Here is a 20,147-nt window from a genome sequence, read left to right on the forward strand (position 1 = left end):
GCGGGAAGTTTCGTCAGTGGGCGGGGCTTACATGAGAGTTACTGGCGCTTTTGCGTTTGCCTTTGCGTATACAGGTGAGAGCTGTTAAAATTTAAGAACACAGACGGGGATGTTTTGTGCGTGACGTAAGAAGAGGAAACGGAAAGGAAGAAACACAACTTCAGAGGAGTAAAGATCTAGCGCAAGAGTACTGAGAAGTATGAGGACAAAGTTTGTGAAGAGCCGGGGGCTGGGGCTGGTAACCCGGGACATAGGAAACCAGGAGAGGTGTGCCTCTGGTTTGTTGTGTGAACAGACACCATTAACTCACTGGGCCCCTCTTAAGTGTAAAATACGTGATTAGACCTCAAGCAGTCTAACTCAAATTCCAGAGTCCTCACTAGGCACTGCTGCCTCAGTATTTAATGAAAGTAAATAAATAAATAAGTGGATTATATTGATGCAGAAAAATTTATTGATACACTGGACAAATATTTTGAAGCCATAGTATTCACAATTCATGTGCATGAAAATAAAACAGTTGTAAATTCCAGTAACAGTTAAATCTTGATTAACTATGTATTATCCATTCACTTGTTTTTCTTTTAACTTTGGCTCAGATTTAACTTTGCTTATCCCTTCCAACTATCCTAGTGACAAGTTCATTAGCTAAGTTAAAATTAATTTGAACTTTGGTCTAAACGAAAATGTATTAAGGAAAGTAAAGATACAAAGGAGCTTTATTAAGCATTCCAAAACCAGCTAGAAATCACTTGCAGTTTTCTAGTGAGTGTTACCTGTATCCTTTATTATAGGATTATAAACTACTCTGTTATTATTCTTCACATAGAATTAGTATTGACATGGGTCTTCTTGAATTATAAACTAACACCATTTTGCATGGAAGATGGAGAATAGTTACTGGGATGGATAAGATGCCACTCGGTTAAAGAGATGTTACTGGGTTAAGGAACAAATGGGAGACAAAGAAGCAGAAAGAGAGTACATAAACTTTCATCCCAAAGTGCATGTGTACATCAGCCAGGTGAACAGGAGCAACTGTCAAGCCAATTTCATCAGTACAAACAACTAATTTAGATAACTGATAGCATCATGTGACTTCCTGTTTTGGTGGAAGGTCAAAATTAAAGGGGAACTCACTTACTTGAGAAATGACATTTAAGTGAATAAATAATTTTCTTCTAGTAAACTATTACTATTCAGTTCTCTGAAAATTTTTGAATTTATTAATGATTAGAATGTCAAATCCTAATTAAAGTGTGATTTTAAATATAAAAAAACAAAACTACTGTTCTATAAATAAAATCATATAGACTACAGAGAAATACTAAAATAGGAAATAACATTTTTTTGTCCTTGTTTACACTGTGTACATAACACAAACATAACCTGAAAGATACAAAATATCCTATTACATTTAAGAAAAAAGAAGAGCAGTAGTTTAAAAATGCTTAAGATGAGGAGAAAAATGCCTCAAAGGTCTAGGTTTTTAAGTCTGTAACACAAATACACTAAAAAAAAACCAAAACTTTTTCTTACAACTAGCAACTTTACAAAGCACTTTAGTCCCAAAGAAAAGACTTTGTTCTTAAGAAATTGGTCTCCTTGAGTTATAAACTTTAACACCATTTTGCACTGAAGATCGGGAATATTTAGTGAGTAATGCACCAATGGTTTGCTTCTCTCCACACAAATCTCTGTGGGAATAAAAACAAAAATGAACAACATAAATATTCTAGGGAACATAACACAATGTTCACAATACTAGTTATTTATATCTCTCCCCTAAATCCATCTTTCCAACAAACATAAGGGTGTGTGTTTGTGGGAGCGACAGGGTAGAGAGAGGTTACGAAGTCATAATTGTACATTACATGTATGTATTATCTTCAACCTTCTTGATAAGAGTATGAGTGATGTATTTTTTTAACCCCATGTTAGACATGAGGAGACTGAGGCTCAGGTGGTAAAGGGTGGAGACAAATTTTGCAGCCAGCTCTGCATGACATCAAAGTCTGTGTTTTCTCCATTGTAACACACAGCCTCCAAATCAGAAATGCAAGCAACGTAATACAGTGGGGTCTAGACTCAGAGAACCTGGATACTAGGCTACCTGTGTGAGCTTGTCTAGGTTACCTACCCTATCTGAACTTTAACTTCTTCTGCACCTCAGAGAGAAGACTTTGACTGGAACATCAGGAGGGAAGGGAAGATATGTGAGGACATGAGCTGGAGAAGACAGCAAGGGCAAGATCACGTGAGGCCTTGAAGAACACAAGGGGAGCTAGAATTTAACTAAGTATAACAGGAAGCTACTGGGAAGGTTTTAATTCATGGAAAAGCATAATGTAATCTAAGTTGTAAACAACAGAGGCAATGAGTTAATGATTATGGAAGCTATGTGGTGAGTACACAGATAGTTCATCATATTATAGTGTCACTTTTAAATGTTTACAATTTTTTAAAAGTTTAAAAAGGGTAGAGAGCAAAACCAGAAGTAGGGAGACCAATTCAGAGGCAAGTATGAGATGATCAGGATTTGCTCATACTCTGAACCAGGGGGCAAGAGAGATTAAAAAAAAAAAAAAAAAAAAAAGACAAAGATGATTTTAGACTTTTTGCTTGAGGAACTAGATTAATGGCAGTGTTGTTAACTCAGATGAGGAAGATGGGGTTTGGACAAAGGGAAATCAACAATTCCAACAACAGAAACAATTCCTATTCGATCTCCAAGTGGAAATGTTAACTAGGGAGCTAGATATAAGAAGCTGGAGCTCAGGAAAAAAGTCAAGTAGGAAGATAAATTAGGAAGTCACTAAAATGAAATCCAGGCCTACATAAGAGCACCAAGGGAAAAAATATAAAATGAAGAGAAGATGGCCAAGGACAGGATGCTGGAGCACTCTGACATTTACAGATTGGGAAGGGGCAGGGTATAGGTCAGCAGCAGAGTGCACGAGGTCCTGGGTTTAATCCCCAATACCTCCATTAGAAACAAACAAACAAGCAAACAAACCTAATCCCCGCCCCCAAATAGAAATAAACAAGTAAGTAAGTAAGTAAAGGGAGGAACAGGAAGACATCAGCAAGAGATGGCAAAGGAGCTGCCTTGGGGGAGAAGTGAGAAAGCCAGTGTTTCAAGAAGGAAGTGGTCCACTGTGTCAAATCGTGCTAAGGGGCCAAGTAAACAAGGACAGACAATTGACCACTGAAGGCAGGAAGATGGACGCCATTGGGTTAAGAAAAGATGAGACACAAAGAAGCAGAGAGTAAGTACACAAAGTTTTACAAGGAGCTTTCTTGTGAGGAGAGCAAAGGACATGGGGTTCCATAGATTGTTACTGTTGTTTTTTAAGATGAGCAACACTACAGAATGTCGAGTCTTGCTGGGAGTAATCCAGTTGTTAGGGAGATACTGATAACACAATGGGGAAGGGATAACCAGAGGATGCTAACAAGGCCAGAGGGGATGGGTCTACTGCAGAAGGAGGATTGGCCTTAGGCATAGGGTCAGCTCATGCCTTACACGGGAGGGACTGCAAAAGAAGTGTGTGCAGCACAAGGAAGCTGGCAGTCTGGGCTGTGGGAAAGAAAGTAGCTCTCATCTTTTCTTGTCTGCTTACATTTTCCCAGGAAACAAAGTCATAAGCTGAGGGTGAAGAGGAAACGGGGTGTTGCTGGTATAAACAGAGAAACGAAGATGTAACATGAGTTCCAAGGCTAGAAAAGTTTCACGAGACCATGGTGCCTTGCCAAGGGCCCTGCTAACTACCATTGGAGGTCTTGAGTGAGACTGGCAAGCCCCATTGTGTTAGTTTTCTCCAGGAAATTTCAGCTGCCCCGCTGCAGGTACAGAGTAAGCAGAAAGCTGGATTTAATCTTTGCAGATTTTTGCAAAGAGATAATGACAAGACACAGAGATAGGGCTCAAGGAGTAGAGTGTGTACAGTAAGAGTTAGAAAGTCTGACCCTGGAATCCAAGCCAGGTAAAAAGGATGGAGAGGACCTGAGGGGTGTGACGCACAGTGAAGAAGTGGTAGCATTAGTGGATTTGAGGTCGGACCTGAAAGCAGTGACTTTAGGGCTAACTTGTTCTTCTGCAGTCTGGCTTCTACCAAAACGCTAAGGTAAGGCAGTGGGAAAGAAAGAAGGTGGCCATCAGAAAGGAGTGCTTGTCTTAGAGTCATAAGGGGTATATAGTTGACTGTCCCTCTAAGAGTTGCATTTCTGCAGGGAGAAGAGCAGTGATTCTTCAAGATACAAAATCCAGAATTATATAAAGTATATACAATCTTGGCCTACCAGGCCCAGTAAGGAAGAGAGATGACACATAACTCCACTTCCAGGATCAGGAATTGTGGAGAATGACAGAGAAGACAGCCACCACTTGAGAAAGTCTGGAAGAAAGCAGTGTCTTCAGGGAATACTCAAAAAAAAGTTCTAATAATCTAAAACCCCATGCCACTCATTAGAAAATGAACCACCCTCAAAATCCATTTGTAATAAATTACTTACTGAATATATGGAGCAATATCTCCTTCTGTCCACTTCTCCCTTAGAGAGAACAGACTATTAAAACGTTCCTGATTATCCTCAGGTAAATCATCTACTTTCAGCAAAAATATAATTTCCGGTCTTGAGTGTCTGTCCACCAAGGCTAAACCCTGTAAGAAATGGGAAGAAAACGGACAATTAAAGTAATAGTCTAATGTTTAAAAATGACTCATTCTTTTACCTTAGGTTTAGCTTAGCCCAAAGTATTTAAAATGTCAGCCACATGAAACTTACACAAACTACCCAGAACTTACAATAGCTTCTTTCATAAGAATTGCTCCTCTAAGCAGTGACTTACTGTCCCTTCCATAATCTGGCTTTTACTACCACCAGTTCACCGAGATGGCTCTAGTTCTAAAGGTTACCAATGACCTGTCATTACCAAATCAGTGGGGCCTTTTCTTGGGTTCACCTCACTGGCCCCATGTAGTTTGTTAGTGTTGATCACTCCTTCCTCTAAGTCTTTAAGCCTGCATCACTATCTCATTATTTTCCTCCTTACTTGATGTTGTAGTTCCCTGGGCCTCTGTCCCATCCCTGTATATGATCAGCTGTCACTGTCCTGGGTAACTTCCTCTACACCTGTGACTTCAACCACTACTTAGTTGCTATTGACTGTAATATTTGTATCTTCCACTCAAATCCCTCTTCTAAGCACCAGATCTCTATGTCCAAATCTATATATGAACTCACTGTGCTTGTCACCCAAACCTGGAGTAGTCCTGCTCACTATCCTAGGAAACCAGGAAACCCAGGCACCATCCTAGATTCCATTATTCAAACCCCACCTCTAAGTGGTCACTAAATCCTATAGAGTTTAAGGCCTCAACACTTCTCCCTCCATTCCCCATCGCCCATTCCTTTGGCCCGTACTCTCTTAGTTACAAATACTTAAGTTTTGAAAGCCTGGGCAGTTCTCCTTTTTCATAATCTAGTCAACCTTGCAAAATCTATCCATCCTCATTACTGTCACAGTGCTCTTTCCAAAATGCAAAACTCATCAGGTAGCTCTTCTAATGGATGCCACTGAATGGCCCCAAAGTGCTTTCTAGATGGAGCCGAAATTCCTGAGCACAACCCATAGTGTCCTTCACCAACTAACCAGCACCCTTCACTCCAGCCATGAGTCCCTATGATGTGTCCCAATTTTTATCCCTCCATGCCTTGGAACATACTCTCCTGGATTCTTGTCTCTGCCCTTCCATCCAGAGAGTAATAGGTCATCCTTTCAAACTCGGCAGCTAAAACATCCCTTCCTTCAGAAAACCATCCCTGATTGACCAGTCAGATGGGTAAGCTCCTTTATTTGTTCCTGTAACATCTTGTGCACGTTTTTCCCATGGCTCTGCATTGTAGGAAGAGATATATACGTGTAACGTGCATCCCCATTGCCAGTCCCCAGGCTGAGGACCTGGACGGCACCTTTCATGACGTTTTCTCCTCAGCATCTAGCATGGTGCCTGGACACAAACGGAACTCCGTAAATATTGAGCCAGTCCTTTCACTTATGTAAGATTCTTATCGAGCATACACTACATGCAAAGTAGGGTGCTATACACTGGCAAGCAGCAGTGAAAAAAAATCCTATCAAAGTGGTGAGCAGGGAACCACGTAACGAAATGTTCTTCCAAAGCTAAGTGATAAGTGCTATGAAAAATCCAGGGTGCAATGGAAGAGTAAAGCAGGAAGCACTTAGAGTAAAGGAAGGCCTCCTTGATAAAGTGACTCAAAGATGAGTAGGGGGTGTCCAGGTGAAACTGGGGAGAGGCTTATTCTAGAACACAAAGCCTTGTGTGAAGGTCGTACGGCAGGAAAGAGCTTGATGATCTTGAAAACCCAAAAGATGGCTGGTCTACAGGGAGCAGGAGAGAAAGTAGCAAGAGCTAAAGCTACAGGGGAGATTATGCAGGGCCTTGTAGGCCAAGATTGTATATATTTTATATAGTTCTGGATTTTATATCTTGAATGCAGTAGGAAACCATTAAACTGACTTAAGCAAGATGCTCATCTACTCTGGCATTTTTTTAAAGATAATTCTAGTAGTACCATAGAGAATGAACTGGAGGTGGGCAAAGTTAAAAGGACGGAAGGCCCACTGAAGGATGCCATTGCTACTTAGAGCCAGACGAACATGATAGTCTTGGCTAAGATGGTGGTGGTGGAAACGGAGAGAAATGGAACAAAATGAGGTGCACCAGGTGTGAACCAGGATGAACTGTAAATGGGCCTGAATGATCTCAGTGAGGTGATAGAAATGTTCTAAAACTAGATTTTGATGGCTGGTAACTCATTAAATTTACTGCAGAGTCTTTTCAAAAGGTTGAATTGTGACATGAAAAATTATACTTCAATCAAGTGGGTTTCTTTTGTTTTGTTTTGTTTTGTTTTAAGGATTTTGTGATGAATTGAATATAGGGTACACTTGGAATAGGCAGCTAGGAAAATAAGTTGGCTCCAAATTCAGTTCCCATAAAGGTTTCATTCACCTAGTAATCCGATGAGTTACGGAGATAATCACCATCACTACTTTACCTTAAGCTGATCAAGCCTAGTTATCATTCCTTCAGGAACACTCTGTTGCCACACTTCTTGAAATTCGGTAAGGTTGAATTTCACCGCATTCTGAAGTAGCATTTGTGCTGTGGCTCTGCAAATTTTATCTGCACTCAATTCAAAATAAACTTCACCTAAAGAAAAGGTATCAGACAGTTTCACATTGTGTTCTGACAGTTAATTACACCAGTGTTTCCTTTTCCCCAATGCAGTTTCACAGAAGGAATTATACACAACTAGTTGCCCATCCCCCCATGGAATTCTTATTTTTAACAGGAAGACACTTGAAAAGGGCAGTATCAGTTTTAACACACATGAGTTAAAATACCCATTAATATACTTTCCCAATCTTACCGTCCTCTATGTATTTCTTTCCATAACATTTAAGACAGTGTTCGATCATTTCCCTGAAAAATGTAAAACAGTTATTTGGAAAGTTTTCACATTTTTATGCATCATATTTTAAACACCGCTGCTAACTAGAAACTAAGATATAAATTTGAATATATGTAATATATATACACAACTAAATATATGTATTTATATGCTTTATATATGTATAATACTAAATGATTTTAGTTGACAAGTAAAACTTTACCTTAGAAACTAACTAAAATATACTGGAAAGCTACTATATGCCAGACCCATGGTAAACATTTTTATATGAATTATGTGAGCATACATTTATTATTATAAAATAGCTTAAACATAATAATTTCTTTATATTTTTTATGGCAGGAAAAAAATGACGCACATTTATTCAGTCCAGTGACCAAAATTGCCAAGACCTTCCTAGTTTTATAGTTTTAAAATTTCTATATCGAAATGTAAAGTCTATGCCCTGTGCTTAGTTCCACCCTGGAAAATAGTTTTCTTCCCCTTCAGGAAATCTGGAGGGACAGTGATTAAAATACTTACTCTGGCTCCAGTGGTCCAAGCTCCTGAAGGCATATACTCAAAGGCACTTTACTAAAAGGCCAGGATTCAGAATCCACAAGCTGAGTGACGTGATTCAGAAGTTTCATCTCGTAATCAAATTCAAGAATCCTCCAATAACCTACAAGTTCCAAAATTACATTTACCAAAGAACACGTGAAGCAAATTAACTGGCTGATAGATTGATAGCATACTGTTGCCCTTGCATAAGAGAGACACTAAGCTTGACTCTTAGCTTTCTTTATAAACAATGCTTCTGTTTATGCTTTTCTCCCAGTCATTGCAAATGGTGTCTTAATGGAGATCAGGTGGTTTTTAAAGAGTACATTTGACTAACACTTTTTTTTCCCAAGTGCTTTTGTATTCAGTTATCTCACAATAACCTTGTGGTTCCAAATGGAAATGTGAAAACTTGTAGCTGGTACAGTCATTTCATTAGAACATCACACAGGTGAGGTGAAGGTCGTAGGCTGGATATCCCACAGTCATCTCCATTGTGGGCACTGCCATGGTTACAACCCTCACATCAGCTATCTTGGAGAGATGTTCTCATGCTCATAAAGCAGTCTAGCTCATACAAGAGACAACAGGCTCAGAGGTACGATGTGGACCAGTGGCAAAACAAAAGCTGAGCATCAAGATACACTTCCCTATTCCTGTAAAAGGTTATGAAATGCCATCTTATAAGCGAAGGCACTACCAACCATCCCTGGAGATACAAATCAAGTACACATCCAGCATTTCCACTGGGGAATGTTGCTATTCTTATTCTGAAAAAATAAAGGCAATGTTAAAAAATGGAATGTGTGATGTAAAACAGAGAAAGAAAGCTAGGGGAAAAAAGTCTATGCACCCCCACCCCCCTACATACACACCAAAATATTATCTGTTGCCACACAGTAAGTGGATAATGCAGAGGGCTACACTAAATCCATCGTTTTTTTAAGGTTAACATTCACGGTACACATTACCACAGTAATTAGCAGCTGGCACCCACAATTTAAAGCTTTATTTCCAATGCTGAGGACCAAATGTGTCTCAGGGAACCACAACAAAGAACTAAGTGCTTCCAGTTCGTTCTGAAGTTGTGTGCAGTTGCTTGGAATTCACCACATTTGAGAGTGAAGGTCTCACAAAAGCTAATCTTGCTCAGAGGATTGTGAGCAGACTGAAGAGTGCATCCACTGAACCAGGCCAGTTTCCTCCTTCCTAACACACAGGTGCAGAATTAAGCTGCTTCTCCCAGCAAGCTTATGAGGGCTGAAAATCCACACAAACATCTACTCAAGTATTACTGCAGGCCCAGGTGCTGGGGAAAAAAGCTCCCACTCCAGACCAGAAGCCAGTCAAAACCCTGAAGAATATACTACAGGGCGGCTCCATCAGCCTCTGAGACCAACACACACCACTACATCTTTTACTCAGGTTTATTATGTAAACTATTTAACAAATATTCAAAAATATGTTGAGTTATCCCATCTTCTAAGCAATCTGGCAATACAATGCGGTTATCCAATTACTTCTGAGCCAGGAGTTCAAGTACCTGGGTTTTATGCCTTATCCTATCACTGACTCAACATGGAACCCTGGACAAGTCAGTTTCCCTTCCTAGGCCTTCGTTTCCTCACCTATTAAAAACAGTGACGGGATTCGACTACCTGATACCTAAGACCTTTCTAGGTCTAGCATGGTTCTTCTAGTACCATTTAGTCCAAACAAAAAGGCCTGTACGGAGTGGATAAAGTCGCTGGTTGGAGACTGACCTTCTCATGTCAAGGTGATCACCTACAGTCTGTACCCCACACCCAGAAGTAAAAATGTCATCATCTTTGAGCCCAAAAGAAGATTAAATAAATAGCATGCAACAGCAGTAAACAGGTGAAGATGTCCAAAAATTTCTCTCTGATACCCAATTCCACTGTTATTAATAATAGTAAGTAACACTACCTCCAATTTCACAGGCATTTAGAACTTGTAATTGGGCAATTATTTCTTCCTCACTTGCCTGAATTCGATCAAGCAGATCTTCAGTTGTATACTGAAACAAAAACAAAAAACACATTTTAGGGCATTTGAAGAATTTTTTTTAGACTTACTGATTCTGGGGGAATAAATACATAGAACAGATTAAGGCAATACTTATAGGTACACTAGCTTAATTTCTTTTGTTAAGGCATAATGATTACTACACAAAATCAGTGGATATCTTAGAAGAAAACACAGGTAAAATCTTTGTGATGTTGGATTTAGCAATGGTTTTAGGTATTTTACCAAAAAAAGAAGCAACAAGGTAGAGTGCATGCTTAGCATGCCGGAGGTCCTGGGTTCAATCCCCAGTACCTCCTCTAAAAGTAAGTAAGTAAGTAAACCTAATTATGTCCTCCCAAATAAACAAACAAAAAGAAGGCACTAACTATTCTAAAAGTAAATAAACAAAAACAGAAGCAACAAAAGAAAAGCAATGTGGACTTCATCAAAATGAAAACTTTCATACTTCAAAACATCAACACAAGAGGACAAATATTGTTTGATTCCACTAATATGGGAGATTTGGCATAGGCAAATTCAGAGACAAAAAGTAAAATAGTGGTTGCCAGGGGGTGAGAGGCAGGGAACACTGGGGAGTTAGTGTTTAATGGGTACAGAGCTTCAGTGTGGGAAGATGAAAATTTTCTGTAGATGGATGGTGGTGATGATTGCAGAACAATTAAGTGTATGCAGTGTCAGAACTATATAGATAAAAATGGTTAAAATGGTAAATTGTACTTGTGAATTTATACAATTTTTTTAAAAAATCAAGAAAGAGAAAAACCCCACAAAATAGGAGAAAATATTTGCATATCACATATCTGACAAGGAACTGGTATTTTAGATCATATAAAGAACTCTCCTACAATTTAGTAATAAAAAGACAAATAACCCAATTAAAAATTGGGCAAAGGAGTTTCTGTATAGACATTACCCAAAGATAAATAGTCAACAAGCACATGAAAAGATGCTCAATGTCATTAGTCATTAGGAAAATGCACATCAAAACCATAATGAGAACCTTTCAAACCCATTAGGATGGATATAAAAAACATAATAATAATAGTTGTTTAGGATATGGAGAAATTGGGACCCTCACATAGAGGAAATGTAACAGCCACCTTGGAAAACAGTCTGGCACTTCTTCAAAAGGTTATACAGAGTTACCACATGACCCATCAATTCCATTCTTAGGTATATACCAAGAGAAATAAAAACATAGGTCCACTAGAAACTTGTACATGAATGTTCACAGCAATTTTATTCATAATAATCAAAATAATCAAAAAGCAGATGCTCCCCACATGTCTATCAGCTGATGAAGGATGAATAAAATATGGTATATCCATAAAATGGGGTATATTCAGCAATAAAAATGAATAAATTACTGACACATGGTACAACATGAATATAAACCTTGCAAACATGCGAAGTCAAAGAAGCCAGTCAGAAGAGGCCCTTCCTATATAATACGACTATTCATATAAAACATCCAGAAGAGGCAAAAATGAATAGAAAGTAGATTAGTGGCTGCCTAAGGCTGAGGTGGGAGAGGGAAGAAGGGAGAAGTAGGATCAGAAGGCAGGAGCTAAAGGGCACAGGGCTTCTATTGGGGGTGATGAAAATATTCTGAGCTTCATCGTGGTGACGATTGCACAACTCTGTGAACATACTAAAAACCATTGAGTTATACACTCTAAAATGAGTGAACTGCTTGGTATCTGAATTATATCTCAATAAAGCTGTTACAAAGAAAAAGAGTTCAATCAGTCAAACTTCTAAGACAAATATGGCCTTCAGAATACCAGTAGAGTTCTAGAATTTTGAATTACATTTAAAACTTAAATTTTTTTAACTTGGTCTATAAATATTTTTCCATACTTCCAGGAACTAGTCCATTCTGATTTTCCATTTTCCTAATGCCTTTTCTCAAGAACCCTTAATTATAATTTTTAATTAAATAAAAATTAACTTCTAAGAAACTATTATTTCATAGTTAGGAACATGAGAAGCTTTCAGCTATACAAATGTCACCATATCTAGGATTTGCTTTAAAATACTCCAGAAGAAGGGGGGGAAAAAGGTAGAGGACAGCAGGGGTATGGAAGAGATGAGATTGACAAAAGATTGATAAATGGTCAATAGAGTGGTGAATACGTGGGGGTCCTTCTGCTTTTAGGTATGTTTGACATTTTCACAATATAAACTTTGAAAAGACCATCACCATTAAGTGCCTCTAATTTGAGTTTTATTTTTTAAATTCCAACTGAAAAAAACAAAAATAATAGTCTTACTTTTGGGTGACTGGAATCCTTTTCTTTTTGACTATCAGGTCCTTCATAGGTGTTTTCCATCAAAAGTTTCTTGAGCTTCTTTAATTTAGGTCTACATCTTCTCACTTCCCAGTAATTATTAGAAAAACCAAAGATCTAGAAATTACAAAAATATCATAACCTTTTAGTGGCCATTCTAAAAGAAAATTGCAGTATAAAATTTCAAGCAACCCACCCACCCTCACCTCAACAAGAAGCAAGAAAAGAGAGCCAAGGTATTCTGCTTTCTGTTAAGAAGGCACTCATCCAGCTGTCTCAAGCAGATGGATGGTTGTCTTTTAGAAACACTTTTTTCAAACCCCAATTAAGAAGACACTGCCAATATAGTGAGAATGGATAACTGAACTCCATATCTCAAACATACTCTGGAAACTAGAGTAAAAAAATCACCAGGATGGTGACAATCCTAGTAGAAACAGGCAAACCACAGAAACAACAGAAACGGAGTATCTTTAGGAAAAAAAAAAAATCTTTTAGGCTAAAAAACAAAATAGAGATGAGACATTATCACAGTCTTCAAATAATGAAGGGATGTTAAAGGAAAGAGGGGGTACACTTGTTGGGTGTTGCTCTTGATGTCAAAACTAAGCGGAAGTTAAGGAAGACAGACTTCTATTCAGTGCAAGAACTGCTTGCTATTTAGAATGGCAGCTAATTCCTTATCGGACTCGTGAAAGAGTTAGAGGCCTATCACTCAAGGAAATCCAGTGGGGGATAAATACCCGTTCTCCCTCTCTGTATCTCTAGGACTTGCTTGATATCTAGCACTTAGTAGGTGCCCAGTAACTGTTTCACATGAAAAAAGGCTGAAATGAATTATCTCTGGGGTGCCCTCCAACTCTAAAATGAAAGGTCAGGGGATGCTTCTACTCTCAAACTAGTCTAAGCTTTGATTGACAAAACAAGGACCAGATGGAGCCAGATATTGCTGAATCTGAGGGCTTCAAAGCAAAAAGCTTAAGGACCAAAACAGAAAGACTGATTTCACCCACCGTTCACAAACGGCAGCCTGCTGGCATGTCTATCCAGTGCACAGATGCTGGTGTGTGCTTTTGTGCTGGGAAGAAGGGAGGCTCAGTATAGAGTTTAAATTAGTTCCCAACATTGAAAAATAAAGAGGTTTTGCCCCCAAAATCTAAATTTTAAGCTTTATTTGGAAAAAAAGATACCAGAAGATCTGGCAGTGCTGAGCCTGCTTTCCCCCAAGGCCAAGAAATGACCACTCACCTACTTGGGGCTTGGGCACTCCAATTTGCCACAGATCCCACCGTTCCCTGTTACTCCTGAGACTGGGTACCCACTGCCACTTAGCAATGCCAGCCTGCTTTGCTCGTGTGCATTCCTGACCTAACCTTTTTAGGCAACCACAGATTAACACTTCGGTTAGTAGGTCTTTAAGTTTTACTCAGCACCAGTCCACAGAATTCCTACGAGAGCTCAAAGGTACTCACTGATGTTTTTATAACCTCACAAAACAGGTATGTGAAAAAATAACATCTTTTACAAAAGGACTAACCACCAATATTTCCAGTTAATCATGATGAAAGATGTAACACTACAAAAACCAAAATACAATATTTACTTTAAGTTCTTCTGTTCTAGCAACATCATATGAATCACTGAAATGTCCCAATAGTTTCACTCATTTCTATCCCAATTTTGTTTTTAGGAAATACTTGGCCTAAAGTTGTCCTGATAGAATTAAGGGCTGTGCTTTTGTATAGGTGTAACAATCTAGCCAGGATGGAGACGTTTGTTTGGTATCTGCCATCAATAGTCTCCATAATAATTAAGAATTTGTTATCCATGGCTATAGGTGGTAATAAACTAAACCAACTTCAAAAGTGAGAAATACACTTCCCTCAAAAACTCAATGTCTTCATTTCTCTACCTGATCTAATGCACTAGTTATGGTTTGAGGGAGTCTCCTTTCAAAACCTACCCACAGCAAAACTGATTGAAAATAGGTAAAAGTTTTAGAATGAGTCACCTAATAGGAAATTTTCAGAAATTGGTCAACTTATCTGGGACTTAAAAATCAAATTGGGAAAATAAATACAACTTTTTACAAGACTCCACACAAACAAACAGTAACGCTGAGAAATTTCAGATTTCACTGGAGACCTTTTCAGACTCTCTGTGATTATACATTTAACACCTGGAGTCTTTAATGAAAGGCAAGATGAGCACATGTGTTTTCATTCTCATATAAATCAGGAAACAGAAGACAGTACCTCAGTGTGAATAATGTTACAGTGCGTTTCTTCCATCTGCAGCTGGTCTGGAGTTTTACAACCAGGAATAAAAAGCAACATATTGGAAGTGTCTGCAATTTTCAAGTCATAGGTTTTGTCTCTACTGCACAGCACAGCCTGCTCATCTTTATCACCACGAATCACAAGACTGCAGGAAAATGGGGAAACAAAATACCTGGTTTATTGAGACACCAATGGATGTCTTCATTATAAACGGCTCCAAAATCCTCTAGGCTTGTAGGATTTAAAACTGAGTCTTGAGGCTCTGTCTGGTCCCTGCTTTCACAGTCCTTGCACAGTGATGGTCTTCACAGGGCAAGGACTGAGCCAACTAAGAGCCAGAGGGGCACCAGGTGGCCTCATTAAGGAAAAATCATTCAACACGGGCAAAAAACATCTAAAGAGGCCGAATGTCACCACATGGTATCTTTGTGCAAACTGCTGGGAAGCGTACAAAACAAAGCATCCAGAAGCTTCAGTCAAGATGTCAGTTTTCTAATATGCTAAAGCAATACTTTTCAAACTTATGCAGGCACCTTAAGGAATCTTGTTAAAAAGCAAACGGGATTCAGTAGGTCTAGGATAGGACCTAGGATTCTGCATTACTAACAAGCTCCCAGATGATGACCGTGTTGTTGGTCCTGGTACCATCCAGGAGTGGTCCTTCTTGTCTTGTCCTGAGTATTACCTAACAATCAAAAGAGCACATCCTGGTTTAACCATCACTTATGCTGTAAAGAAACTGAGACTTTGAGAAAAGACAGCTGCAATAATGAATAAAAATATGAAAATGATATATTTACAAACGAGGCTAAATGTCTCTAACAAAGGGTCACAGGTAGAGAAAAGCAAGAAGGTAAAGGGGAAGATAAAAGTGGAAGAAGAAAAACTAATGATAAAGATGACGGAGATGACAAAAAAGGAGTTGATTCTATTTTTCCTTGTCTATAAAGTATTTTATCCTCTATACACAGTGCACTTCTCTTAATAATTAAAAACCTGAAATAGAAGACTGTAAATATTTTTTAAAACTAAGCCTTCATTAGAGGGAGGGTATAGCTCAAGTGGTAGAGCTCATGCTTAGCATGCGCGAGGTCCTGGGTTCAATCCCCTGTACCTCCTTTGAAAATAAGTAAATAAACCTAATTACCTCCCCCTACCCAAAAGAAAAAACAAAAACAAAAAACTAAGCCTTCATTTAAGTGAAAAGAATAAAAGGGTTTTTCTTTTCTTAGCTTCTTGGTCCTAAAAATTTAGTAGTCCTAAGTACCTACTCTTCAACATTTATTTCTACACTGCTCTAATATTTTGTTTAAAACAACTGTCCCTTCCCCCAGCAAGAAAAATTTTAAAACACACGCTTTTCAGGCCCTTCTGGTTTTTGCCAGCTAGATTAACTATAAAAGCGGACAAAAAAAGTCCTCACACCCGAAGTCTTTTCTCAAATTTCTGCCAACTCATCTGGGACAAAAACCCATGAGTGAGGTTCTCCTTTAGTTCCCTTAAAGATGCTAAACTATAATACTGTTAGGTGAATAAAGTAGGAAAACTGAAAGCCTGAAAGATTCAAAGATTACAAGAGAACAAACTAATAAAATACAGGTGTTGGAGGAACGACAGTGGAGAAGAGAGCTAAACCAGAGCCCTCAGTATCTCACTTCCAGGGACTGCACAAGGTTGAGAGAGAATGGACTTCTCCTATGACTGTTTCTTTTTGTTTGGGAGGGAGGTAATTAGGTCTGTTTACTTATTATTAGTTAATCTAGGGTTTTTTTTTTTTAATGGAGGTACTGGGGGTTGAACCCATGACCTCCTGCATGCTAAGCACACACTCTACCACTAAGGTATATCCCCACTCCGCCGACTATGTTTTTTAACCCATGGTTTTGCAGCAAATGGGTAGCTGACCTGGAAACAGAAAGAAACAGCTTCAGATCCCCACTGAGTGACCCCCAAGCAAGTGGGGTTTTTTAAGGGCCTTCCATAATTACTTCCGTAAATACGGCTTTAAACTTATTTAAACAGTCCTACCTATTGTCTGAGTGAAATAAATATAAGTAGAAGGCAAAGGAACTCTGTAAATACCAGATATTACTGTTGGACTTTAAGGTAGAATGGCAGTGTCCAGCGCAGTCCCTAGCCTCACTGTTAACATCTTCAAAACTTCACTGAGGTTCTATTTCCTGACTTGTTTCCGCCGACAGGCCTCCAAGGTCAGCTGCACCAAGTCCTATTTATCTCCTCGGTCCAGCTAACCCAACAGACTAGCAGGGGTGGGGACTCTTCGGGAAAAGTAGCGAGCGTGCTGGACTGTGAGGCCCCCAGTCAAATCAATGCACTTCTCTGTCCCAATTTCCCCATCCTGTTTCCCCGCAGCAAAATCAGAAGGTGGCTGGCAGGAGGCTGGGGGAGGCAGACCCCGGCCTAGGCTCACCTGTGTCCCGCCTCCAGCTGCTCGCACAGCGCGGGCTCCAGCTCCAGCAGGCAGAAGTCGCCGGCGGCCGCGCTGGCCCCGGGGCCGAAGCCCAGGCAGTGCACGGTGGGCAGCAGCTCGGCCGCGTTCAGCTTGGCGATCTGGAGCGTCGCGTCCACCTCCTCGCGGGTCCTCCTCATCGCTGGTCGGGGTCGGGGCGGGGTTCCCGCCGCGCCGGGGGCCGCAGGTTTAGTGCAGAAGAACCAAGCCCCCCGAGTTGTCTGGACCCTGCGAAACGTACACAAGAACCGGACTGTTTCAAAAGCGCGCGCAGACGGCCGGGGGCGTGTTTCCGGGGCGGAGCGCGCCGCGGTGGCGTTCCCGGGAAGGTCCGCAAGCTTCCCCTTGGCTCGTACCCTGCCCAGGCCTGGGCGCCCCAGGCGGAGCAGCGGCTGCTGGAATAAAACCCGGCTTCCACGAGGCTCTCTCAGCGGAAGCTCGCAGGAGCCGAGCTGCGACCCCGCGGGGCGCCACGTAGAACCCTCTCCCACCCCTTCCGCTGCCCTCCTCCCCGCCCAGTTTCGCGCCAATACCCGCATTTCCTTGCCATCAAAATAGTCTCATCTTCTGCCAGTGGTGGGCCCTGTGATAAGCACTTTGCAAGCATAATTTCCTAAGTCCTTCACCACAACCCTGTGAAGTGGGCCCTTTTAAAATCCGTTTTGAAAATGAAGAAGCAAACCCCTGACCCAGAGTGCAGGGCCAGGAGGTCGTAATACTGATTTCAGCCTAGTCTGTTATGGCTCTGAAAACATCCGGCCGGGTTTGCGTAAACACCTTGGACCTGGAGCGAAGCCCTGGTAGAACTGGACAGAGCATCTCACTTCTTGGGGTCTGGGGACCATCCATCGTATCTGGGAGTCTATGGCTTGGACTAGGTCTGTCCATTCACTGAGTACCTACTCTGTGCTGGGTGGTAGGTGAGGGGCTGAGAGCTCAAAATAATGATGAGGGGCCCTGGGTTTCAGAAATAATTTTTGAGATTAAACGGACAACAGTGGCTATTTGATTATACAGGGGGAGTAAGGGAGGGGAGAGAATGAAGGATAAATTCTAGATTCCTGCAACAGTAACTGCATTTCCGGTCATTTACAACACATTGTAGGAAGGATCGGAATAGATTTGGGGTGAGATGAGTTCTGGTTTTGGTATGTGGAGACTGAGTTGCTTTGAGAATATACATATGAGGACATGCCTTGAAGCTGGACCTAGAAGTTGGAGTTTGAATAAAGGTCTGGCCAGGAGCTAAAAGATAAAGCTTTTAAATGCATATATATGGCGATTACGAGAGTACCAGTGAATGAGGTTGAACCTGAGCCTGTGGGACCTTCCTGGGGACAGACCCCCTCCCCACCTCTTGTTTACAGAAAAGCTTTAACCTCCTAGGCCTTCCCTGAGTTCCAAAGAGCAAACTTAATCAGAAAAGTGAGACATCACAGAAACAAAGGAAAACAGTCAAGCAAGACACAATAATAATACTTAAGCCATGAAACAATGTCAAAGACCTTTAGTTTCTCTTCAAGGGCTACAGATAATATCCTGAGGCCATATCCTTGAGTTGTTTTGCAGAGATTAAAACCCCCACCAGGTGGAAGAAATTAACTGCTGACCACAGGTACGGAGACCTCAGACCGGTTGGAACAAGAAAGTTGATGTTGACTTCTGAAATACCTCCAGGGACCTCACTGCCATCCAGTCAGAAGAACTGTGCATGAGCTGATCACACACCCTAAGACTCGCTTCACACTGTCTTTAAAAGCTGTTCCCTGAAAGCCATCAGGGAGTTCAGGACTTCTGAGCACACGATCCCTATGCTCCTTGCTCAGCCCCATGCTGGGCACCTTGCAGTAAAAGCTATACTGTTCTTCACCCCAACCTGGTGTCAGCAGATTGGCTTTGCTGTTCACAAGCAGACTCAAGTTTGGTTTGGTAGCAAGATCACCCAGAGAGGGTGTGACATACAACTAAAAACTGGACTAAAGGTGAAACCTCACCAAATATTTGAGGTGGAAGTCTTCAAAGAAATACCTCTCTGGAGGAAAGAAGTGCACATGGTAGAAGAAACAGAACACCCTAGCTCAGTGGTAGGGTGCATGCTTAGCATGCACAAGGTCCTGGGTTCAATCCCCAGTACCTCGATTAAAGAAAATAAACCTAATTACCTCCCACTCTGAAAGAATAAAAGAACACAGTAGTGTGTGTCTTGGAAGCCACATTACCTTATATTTACTTAAAAATCACTTCAGATAAGGATGTTCTAATTCACAGCAACATTTATTTCATTCTATGGGAAATGCTGTAGTTTAGATTTTAACTTCACATCCTTTATTAAAACTTTTTAGGCTTTGCAGTTAGGATTTTTCCCACTAGATGGTGGTGTTGTTTCATGTTTCACAGAGTAGCCTGCTTTCCCCTTTCCTCCACTGCCTTAAAAAAGAGAAGGAATATTTTTATTTACAGAGTCAGGCACTGAACTGTGTAACCAATACACAGTATCTTCTGCGGTCTTTGCAATAATATAAGTCAGAGCATGGCATTCCTCTCTTCAAAATCTGCCAATGGGATTCTGATCACCTTCAGAATAAACCCTGTCGACTCAAAGAAAAATACGCAATGTGAGAGTGTGAATTTCAGTTTTATTCAGGATCTTAATAAGGACTAGCACTTGGGAGATAGCCACTCAGTTAGCTCTGAGGAGGTAGGGGAGAAGCCAGTTTGTATATGATTTTTGGCCAGGAAACACGTGCAGTCAAGCATACATCTTGGTAATAGTTTACTGCTAATCACAAAGAACAGATATCTCAAGTTAATGAATTTAGTGCGTTTCTATGTATGGGAAGATGCAAGAATCTGGGGTCATTGAAATTCTTCCTGAGAGATGTATCTACCTACCTAGGGGCCTGCTCATCCAAAGCATAGAATGCCTCCTCTTATATTTCATCCTGGACTCCTTTCAGGGTGCATTGTCATTAGTTAACTACAGTGGGTTATGACTTAACCCATGTGGAACCAGAT

General features: G+C 40.5%; 1 protein-coding gene across 3 annotated transcripts; it reads right to left on the reverse strand.

Moving 5' to 3' along the window:
* Positions 1 to 431: 431 nt before the first annotated feature.
* Positions 432 to 17,790, reverse strand: DSCC1 (DNA replication and sister chromatid cohesion 1). Of its 3 annotated transcripts, none has more exons than XM_074352978.1 (10): positions 17,666 to 17,790; positions 17,094 to 17,360; positions 14,639 to 14,807; positions 12,366 to 12,500; positions 9,991 to 10,081; positions 8,026 to 8,164; positions 7,462 to 7,514; positions 7,087 to 7,241; positions 4,516 to 4,664; positions 432 to 1,697 (listed from the first exon to the last, which is right to left on the reverse strand). In XM_074352978.1, exons 1-10 carry the CDS (start codon positions 17,737 to 17,739, stop codon positions 1,589 to 1,591), a joined length of 1,341 nt encoding a protein of 446 aa, XP_074209079.1. In that variant the 5' UTR covers positions 17,740 to 17,790; the 3' UTR covers positions 432 to 1,588. The 3 variants fall into 3 exon arrangements, with proteins under 3 accessions (XP_074209079.1, XP_074209080.1, XP_010970986.2); XM_074352979.1 differs by lacking the exon at positions 17,666 to 17,790 and adding an exon at positions 17,489 to 17,613; XM_010972684.3 differs by lacking the exon at positions 17,666 to 17,790 and having other exon boundaries at positions 17,094 to 17,596.
* Positions 17,791 to 20,147: the final 2,357 nt, after the last annotated feature.

The sequence above is a fragment of the Camelus bactrianus genome, chromosome 25, assembly GCF_048773025.1.
Source record: "Camelus bactrianus isolate YW-2024 breed Bactrian camel chromosome 25, ASM4877302v1, whole genome shotgun sequence".
Taxonomy (NCBI): Eukaryota; Metazoa; Chordata; class Mammalia; order Artiodactyla; family Camelidae; genus Camelus; species Camelus bactrianus.

Coding starts and splice junctions, on each gene's coding strand:
- DSCC1 (XM_074352978.1), bottom strand. CDS start 17,739: ATGCTTGCAAAGTGCTTATCACAGGGCCCACCACTGGCAGAAGATGAG. Junction 14,808..17,093: donor CAGCTGGAGGCGGGACACAG/GTGAGCCTAGGC, acceptor ATTTTCCTGCAG/TCTTGTGATTCGTGGTGATA. Junction 12,501..14,638: donor GTAACATTATTCACACTGAG/GTACTGTCTTCT, acceptor TGTAATTTCTAG/ATCTTTGGTTTTTCTAATAA.